General features: G+C 42.7%; 1 protein-coding gene across 5 annotated transcripts in view; it reads right to left on the reverse strand.

Moving 5' to 3' along the window:
• Window positions 1-13,506, reverse strand: part of NSUN7 (NOP2/Sun RNA methyltransferase family member 7) — an 86,817-nt gene that overhangs the window by 16,806 nt on the left and 56,505 nt on the right. For all 5 annotated transcript variants that reach the window (XM_006129491.4, XM_075930535.1, XM_075930536.1 and 2 more), the window contains 2 exons: window positions 9,460-9,670; window positions 7,173-7,316 (listed from right to left, as the gene is read on the reverse strand). In XM_006129491.4, the coding sequence (XP_006129553.1) occupies window positions 7,173-7,316; window positions 9,460-9,670 (355 nt within the window). The remainder of the gene's footprint in view (window positions 1-7,172; window positions 7,317-9,459; window positions 9,671-13,506) is intronic.

The following is a 13,506-nucleotide window of genomic DNA, read 5'->3' on the forward strand; positions in this document are numbered from 1 at the left end:
TCCTAGATATTCAATTTATTTGTAAAATGTTACTACCTATATTATTTCTTGGTATTTAAAGAACAGATGGTTACTCATCTTGTGTGGTAACTGAGGTTCTTCAAGATGGTTGTCCCTGTGGGTACTTCACATAGGCATTTGAATGCCACTGCACTTCCTATTGGAGAATTAAGATAGCGGTGCCCACGGCAGGCTGCGCACACCAGGCAACTAGCATGTGCCATTAAGAGCAGCTAGACTGCATGCACAGCCAACCAACCTGTTCCCCAGGGGTCCTCGTACTTGTAGGGAACTAAGGGTGAATCCCATGTTTTTGAGAGCTAGGAGATAGATACTCAAGTATATATGGAAGGGCAGCTGAGACGGGAGAGATGTGATGATGATCACATCATATTGAAAACTGGTGCCATTTGTGCAAATGTTTTTCTTGTAGATTGGGGTGGGCAAGATACAGCCTGGGGCCAGATCCTGCCTGCCAAGCCTTTCAATCCAGCCCACAACCTATCCCACTGAACCCACAGGCAGGGTGCAGACCCAAGGCTCAGAGCAACTGGCTGGTCTGTCTGCCTTCTGAGGTTGGGTGAGAGATGGAAGCTTTGCATGTTACAAACCCCTTCCTTCATCCAAACTCTCTCTCAGACCTCATACCTTTTCCTATACCCCAATCTCCTATCCCAAGCTCTCTTCTGCACCCAACCTCTTTCCCAAACCCCACAACCCCTCCATAGAAAAGGAGGGCCCTTGACCACTTACCAAAATCTTGGAGTGGCCAACATGAAAAATTATTGCCCACCCCTGTGGTAGATGGTCTGCAGGAACAGAGACTAATCTCTTGGATAGGTGCAGAGCAAGATGTTTTGTGTGAAGTCAGCTAGCAAGGAGCCACATGCAAAGTTGCGGGGTGAACTTTGGGTGATATAGTCGGCAGTCATTCCACATGAGCAAGCAAGGGACAGGTGGAAAACACCAAGTGCTATTGTCATCCAGAAGAAGTAAGGGAACCATGTCTGTCTGGGCCAATTGGGTGCTATTAGAATGACTATGGCTCTGACTTGTTTTATTTTGAGGATGACCTGATAAAGGGGTGGTAGTGATGAAAAAGCGTAGATGAGTGGTGCATCCCACTTTATCATAAAGGCATCTCCCAAGGACTGGGAGCCAAGGCCCATTCTGGAACAGTAACGTGGGATTTTGGAATTGTTTCTATTTGCAAATTGGTCTATAGTTGGGTACCCCCACCGTTTGAATACTGATACTAGCATGCTGGAGTTCAGTTTCCATTCATGTTTCAAAGTGTCTGCTGAGATTGTCCACCATAATATTGTCTTTGCCTGGAAGACAGGTGACTACGAGATTGATGTTGCACAGAATGCACCAATTCTATAACACTACTGCTTCACAACACAGGGGGTAAACACCAGTGCCGCTCAGAGGATCCAGGGGGCCTGGGGCAAAGCAATTTCAGGGGCCCCTTCCATAAGGGGAGCGTGGGGCCCAAACGGACTTCAGACATTCTCATGGGGGCCCCTGTGGGGCCCGGGGCAAATTGCCCCACTTGTCCTGCCCTAGGCGACCCTGGTAAAAACAAGCCTGTCCTGATGGTTTATGTCAGGGATGAGGAACCACAGGCCTGGGGGCCGGATGCAGCCCCTGGCTTGCCTGGATCCGGCCCCTGAGGCTCAGCCCTCCCCCAGTATTGGGGAGCCTGCGATAGTGCTCCAACCCCCTGCAGGACTGGAGCACACAAAATCAACTAGTCTGGGCCTGCTATGTGAGAAGAATGGGGGGAGTGTCTTTCTCCTTCTCAGTCGAAGGCCACATCACTAAGGACTTTAGGGGTTTGTTTGTTTGTTTTTGGCTTCTCACTTGTGTGCAGTCCCTGACTGATTTTTTTTTCCTGTGGGTCAGTGGCCCCCTAACTGAAAAAGGTTCCTTACCCCGGTTTATGTAATACATTGTTTTGAGATTGAACATAAATATTTGTACTGTTTTATTCTGAATCCAGGATAGAAAACTTTATGAACATGCTTTGTGAACTGCTCTGAGTTTTAGGGTACGTCTAGACTACATGCCTCTGTCGCCAGAGGCATGTAGATTAGGCTACCAGACATAGGAAAATGAAGCGGCGATTTAAATAATCGCCGCTTCATTTAAATTTACATGGCTGCCGCGCTGAGCCGACAAACAGCTGATCAGCTGTTTGTCGGCTCAGAGCGATAGTCTGGACGCGCGGGTGTCGACATCAAAGGTATTTGTCGACCACCCAGGTATGCCTCCTGGGATGAGGTTTACCTGGGTGGTCGACAAATAACTTTGATGTCGACACCCGCGCGTCCAGACTATCGCGCTGAGCCGACAAACAGCTGATCAGCTGTTTGTCGGCTCAGCGCGGCAGCCATGTAAATTTAAATGAAGCGGCGATTATTTAAATCGCCGCTTCATTTTCTATGTCTGGTAGCCTAATCTACATGCCTCTGGCGACAGAGGCATGTAGTCTAGACGTACCCTTAGGCGGTTTACATGCAGTTTAGATTCCTCCTGAGACCAGTGCCCCAGGATAATGTGACCACCAATGTGGGCTTCTTATCTCATTAGAGAAGTGTCCGCAGAAACGTGGGGTGAAAAGGCATGCTACTGTAGGAATTGTCCTGGATCATCCACCAGGAAAGGGGCTCCTTCGTCTTGGAGAACATAGTAAGGCGCTTATTGATATGGTGATAGCGTGATCTGTATACAGTTCATAGTCAAGTCTGTAGGGCCTCACTTGTAGGTAAGCACATTGGATGATGAAGATTGCCCCCACCATATGGCTTAGCTGTTGGAGACAGTTTCGCCGTAACCTGGAGACTACTCTGTGCTCACGAGAAAAGATCTACAAGTATTAGAAATCTCTAATATGGAAGTGCTGCTGTAGCTGAGGTTCAATGTAGGTGGGTACCCATGAACTCCAACTGCTGTTTGGAGATTAATGTGCACTTTTGAAAGTTCAGTTATAGATCCAATTTGCTGAATAGGGCCCTGTTGATGGATACTGCTCATTCTGTCTTGTGATAGGATGACCCTTTTTGAAGGCAATCATCCAGATATGGGAAGATGACAATTTCCAGTCTGCAGAGGTGTGCTGCAATCACCTCTAGGACTTTGGAAAAGACTCAAGGGGCTGAAGGGAAGTACTCTGTACAGGAAGTGCCCATTGTGAACAGCAAATCAGAGGTACTGTCTGTGCACAGGGTGTATTGCAATGTGAAAATATGCATCCTGTAGATGAGATTGAGGGTAGACAGCTAGTCTCCCTTCTCCAAAGCAAAGCTTACTGTGGCAAGAGTTACCATCTTGAAGTGCAGATGAATCAGTTGAGGTTGCATAAATCAAGAATGTGTCTCCAATGTCCCGATTTCTTGATTGTAAGAAAATAGTGGAAGTAAAACTCCTTCCTCCTGTACTGTTGAGGTACATGTTCTATTGCTCCTAGTTGGAAGGGGTGATTCAATTCTTGCATGAGAGTGACCTCGTGAGAGGAGTCCCTGAAGGAGGACTGGTAGGGTGATGGGGAGAAATGTAATAAATCAGTTTGCACTATCTCTAGCACCCATCTGTCTGTGATGGTATTCCATGCTGGATAAAAGGATTCTAGTGGGTTCCCAAATGATGTGGGAGTGATTGGATGACATCTTGGAGATTTTGGGGCTGTCTGAACCTTAACCAGTTAGTTGGTTTGTGTATCTGATTAAAAAAATCTCTCATTTTCTCTTAGTTATAGGAATATGTGTACCAAGAGTCTTGAATGTAAACTGGGAATCCTTTACTTGTGAAGGGAGGCATCAGTGGATTCAGAGAAGAGCTTGGATGTTTCAATGGGCACATCTTCTATGGAAGCCTGTACTTCTCTGGGGAAACCAGACAGAAATGACCAGGATGCTTGTTGTATGACTATGGCGGTGGAGATGAAGCATGCTGCTGTATCTGTGGAGTCTAGCACAGCTTGGAGCACAGTGCAGGAAATAAGTGCACTCATTAATATTGGCCTTGAAATGTTTTTGTTTATTGTCTGGCGAGTGCTCAGTTAAAGGACACCATATGATCAAATACATTGTGTGTGTATTTGGCAAGAAGAGCAGCATAATTTTCTCAAGCAGTGTGTGGTTTGGCCAGTGCTGGAGCCAAAGAGGACTTGTTCAGTGCCAATGGAGCCACTTTAGTTTTAATTTGCACAGTGCCTTAGAGCTGACCCAAGATGGTTTCTTCACTCCTTAGGCCATCCCAGTGTCAAATGTGCCTGGTGCTTCATGATCCAGTAACTCGGGTGCTGCTGGTGCCAATTTTTTTGTGAAAGAGCACTTCTTTGTAGGGGAATCACCCTTGGATAATGAGTGGAAGCACTTCTTAGGAGACTGTGCTGAAGCAGAGTCCTTTGAGCTCGACCCTGAGGGAACTGCTGTCTCGGAAACCAGCATAGGAGAGGACAGTCTTGGCAGCGTGGCATGCTCTGGGTCCGAGGCTGAACAAAGAGACTTCTCTAGGAGCAGCATCTTAAGTTGAAGCTCCCTGGCCCTCCTGGTTCTGGTAGTGAGCTTTTTACCGTGAAGACACTGAGTGGTGGAGCATGCCTCACCTAAACAATGGACACACTGCAAGTGTCTGTCCAAAATAGGTATCGACAGTCTGTAGGTCAAACACCTTTTAAAACCTCAGGAACCAGGCATGTCCTATTTACAGATCACTGCTAACGCGAGAACAACAAAACACCAGACTTTTTTTTAATGACAAAAAATAGTGCAAGTAACTAGACTATGAATTAACAACAGGTAACTATCTAATTTCCACAACTAAAAATCTAACGGATCTTTGAGGACAACTGCTGGGTTCCTACCAAAGCCAACAGTAGCAGAGAAAGAACCAAAGGGTCGGTTGGCTACGCATGCAGAGTAACCACTCCTAACGGCATGTGCTGGCTACTCGGTGTGCGCAGCCTACCAAGGGCACTGCCAACTAAATTCTTCATCTAGAACCACAGCAGCACTCAAATAGCTAGGAGGAACCCCCACAAGGACACTCTTTTTTCTGAATTTTTACTGTAAATTAAGTAAATTCACTTAAATGTTTAGTCAATAAAGGGATATAGTCAACTGAAAATGCAATGGTAAATATCTTAAATCTTGAAACAGGAGTTCTATTTGTGACATATTTCTACTACGAAACAAACAAACAGCGAATGCTCAATTAGAATAATACTCAACTTCATAAATCTATTTCATTGACTTGAAACTAGTCTTAAAGATTTCTGGTCTCAGTCACAGTAAAAAAAAAAAAAAGGTAATTTCATGCTATCATTATAGAATCACAGAAATGCAGAGTTGGAAGGGACCTTGAGAACCCATCAAGGTCAGTCTTCTGTGCTGTGGCAGGACCAAGTAAACCTAGACCAGTGTTTCTAAAAGTGGACCATGGCCCCATTCTGAGAGAGCTTCTAATGGGCTGCTCCAGTTTGTTTACTTAATGACTCTGCAACCCAAGAGCCTCACAGCTCCTATTGACTGTGTTTCATCATTTGCAGCCAAGGGAGCCGTGGGAAGCAGCTTTCTAAAAGTGGGATTAGGGATGTAAGTGACTAGTCGACTGTCCAATAAGCATAAGCCGATCAGATAGTCAACTAGTGATGCAACTAGTCACTTCCCCCCGGAGGGAACAGGAGTTTGTGCTGGGGGGGAGCCAGCTTAAAAGACTTACATGAACACTCTAATTCACTACTATTTTTTCCCTTCCTTCCACCCCCTTATTTATTTTGGAACTGGACTTTTAATATTCCATTCATCTGAAGAAGTGGGTTGTAGCCACAAAAGCTCATGATACCATCTACATGTTTTGTTAGTCTTTAAGCCACCACTAGACTATTCGTTGGTTAAGTTTTTCTAGTTGAAGACTAACTCGGCTACCCCCTGAAGCTTTGGTACATTAACAGTTCATTAGTTCACTTTGATCTGATCCTCTTTGAAACAAGATTAGATCAATGCAAACAAACTGTTAATCAGTGCTCAAATTATATGGGAGTAAGGGGCTGCCCTTCCACTCTGACTGCACGCTGCCCCCCCCCCCCCCCAACCACACAGACCCCTCTTTCCAGTGCAGAACTCCTAGAAGAGGCAGGCCTGGATCTCTGCTTCTTTCATCCTCCAGGTTCCCTGCAGTGACAACTCTCTTAACAGGTGATGCTTACCGGTTACAGTTAACTGTGGAAGCTTCCTTCCCTCATTCTTCCCCCTTTAGTTGGTTAACCAGTTAAACATTAATTTAACCAGTTAACCAATTAAATGGTATTTTACATCCCTAATAAGCAGGGCTCGCCAGCTGCACGGTTCTGAGAGCTGCACATGCACAGATCGTGTGGCGCCGGCTGTGCTGGCTTGTAATCTACTCACTACGGGCGAGTAGATTACATGATTTCTCGAGCCCTGCTAATAAGGGGTGATGAGTAGGAGAAGTCAGCTGATCAAAACAAATTAATGAACTGTTCCTGTCATACTGAACCAACAGTTTGCTTTGCTCTAGTTCCCTTGCAAAGAGGACTAAATCAAAGCAAACTAACAAAATGGGTCAAATAAATGTAAATAAATGTTACAATGATGACCACAGTAACAGATTCATATTTCTAATAGGGAAAAATGTGGGGAATGAGTACATTACTGATCACAAAGTGCAAATTGTGTGTCACATGCTGTATATATATTTTAAAATAACAAGATTGATACTGAAACAAAGTCAAAATATAGAAACATCATTATCTGATGATTAGGAATAATCATTGACCCAAAATAAAAACATTTCAAAGATATGACTTAGAAGAAGCTGTTCTATTTTATCAGAGAACTAAAGATACCAAGGGACATTTTAAAGAGGTATTTGACCAGCATGAAGCACAGCTAAGATAACACAACTGTTGGAAAATGATTTTTTTTTTTACATTTCATGATTAAATCCGAACTCTACTAATAAAACATGAAGCGTTTAAATAATACTATTATTCTTATCATTGCAGTTCCTGAGCCCTCCATTGAAGAAATGGGATCTTTGTCTTGGGCACCGCATAAAGAACAAAAAAGTTGTGCCTACCACAGACTGCTAACAACCAATTGTGTTTTCATTTTCTTTAAGTCTAATTATAGTATCACAATTACCTTCATGTTCATTTAGTATAAATTCTATTGGATTACTAACACCCAATCCCGAACACCGAGGTAGCAGCAGAATAACTTTAGCCTTTTGAATTCTCTGATCTGCTGGTCCAATCTCAGTAAAATCCTCATGTAACAGCTCAATATCTGAGAAACAAGGAAATAATATAAATTTAATATGAAAATAATTCAGTAAAATTTTAATCTAATGAAACAGAAATCCAATTGGCATTATGTTAACTTCACTTAAAAAGTTCAGTGTCTACCATTAATATGAATACTTATAATTAAAAGTTACGTATTAGGTATTAGATTTTTCATATTGTATTATCTGTACAAGGACCTGGATGGGCCCCCTGGAGGAAAAAGTAATTTAATTTAAGGCCAGAATGAACCACCAGCTCATCCAGTCTGAGTGCTTTCCTACTATGGGCCACAAATACCACCTAGCACCTAGGGATGTTAGTGTGTTGCTGTTTATAGTCATTTACACAATTAACTGATAAGCTTCGACTTATTGGTTAATCCTAACAACTATATGCACCGACTAAAAAGAGAGTAGAGACAGGCAGGCAGGAGCGGCCCGAGACCAGCTGCAGCAGCTGGTGCCCCAGGCGGGACGCGCTATTGGCGCCCCCGCCTGCAGGGCCATCAATGGACTGATGTCATCATTGGGCGCCCTAGGCGGTGGCCGAGTCCGCCTATAGTCACTGGCCACCCCTGCAGACAGAAGAGAGAGATTTATATTTGTAGAAACAGAACTAGCAGAATCTTGTTATGGGGATAAGGCAATATGCCATGTTTATTGTGAAACCAGTATTCACTTACTATCCCTAGCTACTATCCCTGCCCACCACACATACACACAGTTCTACAGATGGGATACAATTACCAGCCTCAATTGTTCATGCTATTCCACTGGCTGGGCGGTCTAGGCACGAGGGAGAAACTGAGTGTGTCAGTGTGCATTGATGCTCCTGGAGGATGACTGTAGAACTGAAAGACCCAATTCTATAGTATTTCACTCATCTTTTTATATGTTTTAGTCCATGAAGACTATCCTATCTCACTGCCCCAGGATGCTGTATTACCATGAGTCATCAGTTAATGGCAGAAGGGACTCTTTCTTGAGTAGGTTCTTTTGCAAAGCTCGCTCATGTTATTTTTCAGCCATCATGGTGGTGTTGGCAACTAGTTTCCAGACAGGCTGGGTTCAGGAACTGATTCCTTTATATATACACACACACACACACACACACACACACACACACACACACACACACACACACACACACACACACACACACACACACACACACACACACACACACACACACACAAATACTTTTACACGGACACGCAACTAACTTTAAACAGAGTTAAGGCAGTACACATTTTAAAATGGGGTTTCAGTTACAGTATTTAAAAAAATTCCAAAAAAGTTATAACAACAGATTCCCAAAAAATTAATCCAAATCCTATTCATAAAGATTGGGCTGCAATTCATAAAGTTATCTACATAATGTCACATTGGTAGATATAATTTATTAAAATAGTGATTTAATGCTGCAGCCTTACAGAGAGAGGAGGAAAAAGATGGGAGCTGGAAGGAGGGACAGAGTTATAGATAGGGAATCAGGTAGGGGGAAAGAACAGAGCTGGAGACAGAATAAGAACAAAGGAGAGAGAAGAAGGCAAAAGAAAGATGGTTTTTAGAGTTGTAGATAAGATTGCACCTCTGAGCAGAGTAGATCAGGTACAGTTGAACTCAGAAGAAGCAGAAGATTGCAGAGACACTAGTTACAGGTGGTACATCATATTGCAACAAAGCCTTCTAGAGACTTGGGGTCAATGTTGCAGGACTCTTAAAGGAACATCCTATCTCTCTTCTCCCTCAAGAAGAATGCTGTGACATAAGGTTTTGAGGATACAAACTGGAGAATTTTCTGTACTAGTCTCTCTCATGTCATACAAAAGACCCACCACTTATTTGTCAAATAAAATACTTGTTAAATGGATAGAGTGAGATTTATTAGATTTGTTACTCATTTGCATTAACAGAATTTTTCATGGGATCATGACAAAACATAGGAACTTCTGACTTAACTCCTGAAAAAAAAAGATTACAAATATTTACCTAACCCTGCCCTGATGGTGCATGAGTAGAATACTTAAAGACATTTTAAATATCAGAAACATTTTTGCTTAAATAAAGATAAGCTTTAAAATGTGGTAAAACTACATGGGCTCTGGAAATAACTGTATTATTGAATTAATACTTAACACATACTTCCACATTCCATGCGTGTGAATAGCTCCTTCATTTCAAGTTCCTTTGCCTGTGATTTTACACCACATACAAAAACTTTGGATGTGCTCTGATTTGACAGTACAGACATATGAGCAGCAGTCATTCGTGAACCCATATGAGCAACTATGATGTCATCATCCATGTTCAATAAGGCCTTTACAGAATGTACAGCGAGGCTGCGAGATTTATCCTAAAAGATAATACATGCCAGTTAAATAATTAAATATAGATAATAATTGGTAGATTTAGTTAGTAAATTTTAGCTTCAAATTAATTTTTATTAATTTGTTTTCTCCAAGTACTGTGCTCTATTTCCAGCTAAACTAGTGAGTTCAATTCTTCTTTACCAACAAGTGGAGAAAAATAAAATCCTTATTATGAAGTCTGGATGGCTTATATTTAAATGCTAAAATACAAACCTCACAGATTCTAAGTTTTTAAAAGTATAGATTTTATACACACACAGAAAGTTAAACTGAGGTCAAAGAAGGCTAGGAGAAATGGATAGGTAATGTCTGTCATACCTGGCAAGTGGGGACTCAATAACCATTTCAAATGTCTAAAGGCAGCATGCTCAGAGGTTGCTACATGAAGTCTACAATGACAAAGAAAAATGAAAGGATGTTCACATGGCAGTCTCACACAGTTCTAGAGGGGAAATTCTCTCACTGTCTAATGGTTATGGAATAATCCTCGATTGAAGAGGAACATAAGCTCCTGCCAACAAAGATTTCTTTTACAGTTTTGAACTTAAAGACACTGCAAAGCCTCACAAGACCTCCAAAAAGAAAAGATTATCTCAAAAAAGATGGTTACTCACCTGATACAGTAACTGATGTTCTTTGAGATGATTGTCCCTGTGGGAGCACCACTGTAGTTGTTTCGGCACCCCTGTACTTATAGTTAAGTATTTTTAGAAGCAGTATCCCGGGTTCCGATGTGCACGCGCAGTGTCATCTTGCTGAGTAGGGAGCGTGCAGGCATGTGTGTTGTCAACCGTCCTTCCATCCCTTCTCCACCACAGAGAAATGTTAAGATTCCGAAGCAGAGGGGAGGAGGAAGGGTTGTGAAGCACCCATAAGGACAACCATCTTGAAGAACATCAGTTTCTGCACAAGGTGAGTATCTTTGCTTCTTCGAGGAACGTTCCTGCTGGTGCTTCACTGTAGGTGACTAAGGAGCAGTATCCCGAGTGTCTGGAAGGTGGGGCTTTGTGTGTTAAGTGTGGGCCACAGAGAGAATTGCTAGGCCAAATAGTGTGTCTTGAACAGCGTATTTGTCTAATGTATAACGTTTTGTAAATGTATGCACTGAAGCCCACGTGGCTGCTTTGCAAAAGTCTGTAATTGGAATGTTCTGTAGAAAAGCAGTGGATGTGGAAACTTCTGTGCTACAGTGAGTATATACAGTATATAATTGGTGGATGTTGTTCAACGAATAACATAGCTTGATGCATGTTTCAATACATTTAGAAAGTCTCTGATTGGAGATGGCTTGACCCTTAGCTCATCCCACCAATGAAAGGAAAAGTCTAGGAGATTGTCTAAACTGCTTCATTTGTTCCAGGTAAAATGCAAGTGCTCGGCAGAGGCATCCTCAGCAAGTTTGGAATAGAAGACAGATAAGTATAATGGTTCATTAATATGGAATGATGACCCCACCTTAGGAAGGAATTTAGGGTGGAGTCTGAGGAGTACTTTATCTAGCTATGTTAAATGGCAATCAGGACAGCAACTTTCATTAATAAGTGTAACAATGAACATGTAGCCATGGGTTCAAATAGTTTCTCTGTCAAGGTTCTGAGGACAAGAGTAAAGTCCCACCAAGGAGGTGGTTGTTTCAAAGAAGGGAAGGCATTGTTCAGTCCTTTTACACATTTTTTCATAGTTGGGTGAGCAAAAACTGTGTGGCCATCTATGGAAGAATGCTCACTGGAAATTGCAGACAGATGTATTCCAATGGAAGCATTCTCAAGTCCTTGATTTTTTTAGAGAAAGTAGGTAGTTCAGAATTTTGGGATGAGGTGCTGAAATAGGGGGCATGGAATATTCTGTAGCCCATAATTGAAAACATTACCATTTTTGTGAGTATGTATGTCTAATGCTTGGTTACTGGCTATTCATGATGACTTGTTCGACCTCTTCTGAATAGGTTAAATCTGATACCATTAACCATGCAAGGAGCCGCCCCATGAAGAACTGATACTTGGTGCCCATGGGTCCCATCCCTGCCATGTCAGAAGGAAGAGAATGGCTTTCATGTGTGCCTCTGGACCTATGGCTGTTGGAGCTAAGCTTTGGGTTTGGGAGACAAGTGCCAAGGAAAGAATGAAATCCTTGATGATCCTTTGTCATCATCATCTTCCTCACTTGAGAATGGAGGAGCAGAACTGGATGGAGTGGCTAATCTGCTCGGTCCTTGTAAAGTTGGCATGCCAAAGAGAAGTATGCCTGGTACCGAAGCTATTGGTAGGTCCTTATGCAATAAAAGAGAGAACATGATGCCATGAATGTCGGTACCAAGGTCGGTACAGGAGCCATCTCTGCCCAGCCATAGATAGTCCACATTGCTATCCGCAATGGATTCTGCATGTTCTGACAGTGTGGTGGTTTGTGTTACCATCGGTCCATGGCAATCTTTTTAGTGTTAGATGTTGAGGCTACCACATAGTGTGACTGTTTTGAAGTCATAGCCTCTCAAGACTTGTCCGTACTGGATATGCCTGGAGCCCGTCAGTTCAATGAGGACAGTGGCTTTGATGCTGACGCAGGCTTTTGTGTTGGAGATACCCTTTTCAGGGGGCGCTCAGTGCCTATCTAAGTAAGGTGCTTTCACTTGGTAGTCTTTTTGGAAAGAGGGTCCTGAGATAGCAAACAGGATCCCTGATCTGAGGCTATGGTTGGGGACCTCTGGGAGGATGGTGAATGGGACTCTGGCTCAGAAGCTGGTCTGACAGATTTTTCTATCACGAGGAGCTTTAATTGGAGGTCCCATGCCTTCAGAGATCTTGCAGCAACTTCTTACAGTCGTGGCATTTTTGTGGTGGTACATCCTTCCCCAGGCATCTGATGCATTAAGCATGGTTGTTGGAAATGGGGATGGAGAACCTGCACGTGAAGCATCTTCTGAAACTAGAAGAACCCAGCACATCGTTGATCTGATACAGATGTTAAATACAGAAATGAAAGAGAAAATTTTTTGAATAAGACGCAAGTAGGTAGATATTATCTTATCTGGATACATTAATGAAGAGCGCTGCTGGGTTCCACCATAATCCTGAAGCAGTAGAGAAGGAACTGAGGGATGGATGATGACATGCGTGCTTGCACACTTGCTATGCAGTGAGACAGCACTGTGCATGCATATCAGCACACAGGATACTGTTGCTAAAAATATCTAAGTGCAGGGATGCCAAAACACCCACTGTCTGAAAATCAGGCCTTCAAAGTGTGCTTTAAAAGTCGCTCATTGCTTTTGAAAGTCTTTATTATAGCTCTTCAGTTCTAAGGCCTTAGGGGCGGTGGAGAGCAAGGAAAGAGTCCTCTGCATTCATCTAGTCATGTGGAATTTTATAAAGTGCTTATTATTATTTCAAATGAAAAAGCTGATTTAGAGCAGGAACAGGATAGCAGCAAAGCTGCTGTATTGGGACCCACACATCAACTATGTACTATGGTAGGCATCTCAGGGTCAGCTTTGATAAGGATGGCGTGAAGTTGATGCTGAGGGCAAGCCAGGGGAAAAAACACTGGAGTTTCTGGCTTCAGTGCCTAGGAATCCCTAAGCATGCAGCATACAGGGGGAGTGGCCATTACTTCAATCTAGGGCTACAACTGCAGGAGAGATGTCAAAAATATTATTATGCTATTATTTATCCACTAGAGAAAATAATTTCAAAAGTGCCTACATGACATAGGATCTTAAATCTCATTTTCAAAGACAAAAGTCTAATATTTCATTTAGAAATGGGACAGATGCTTTTGAAAATTTAAAAAATGAGTAGTCCTGTGGCACCTTAGAGACTAA

This window comes from Pelodiscus sinensis, chromosome 5 (genome assembly GCF_049634645.1).
Source record: "Pelodiscus sinensis isolate JC-2024 chromosome 5, ASM4963464v1, whole genome shotgun sequence".
In the NCBI taxonomy this organism is placed as follows: domain Eukaryota; kingdom Metazoa; phylum Chordata; order Testudines; family Trionychidae; genus Pelodiscus; species Pelodiscus sinensis.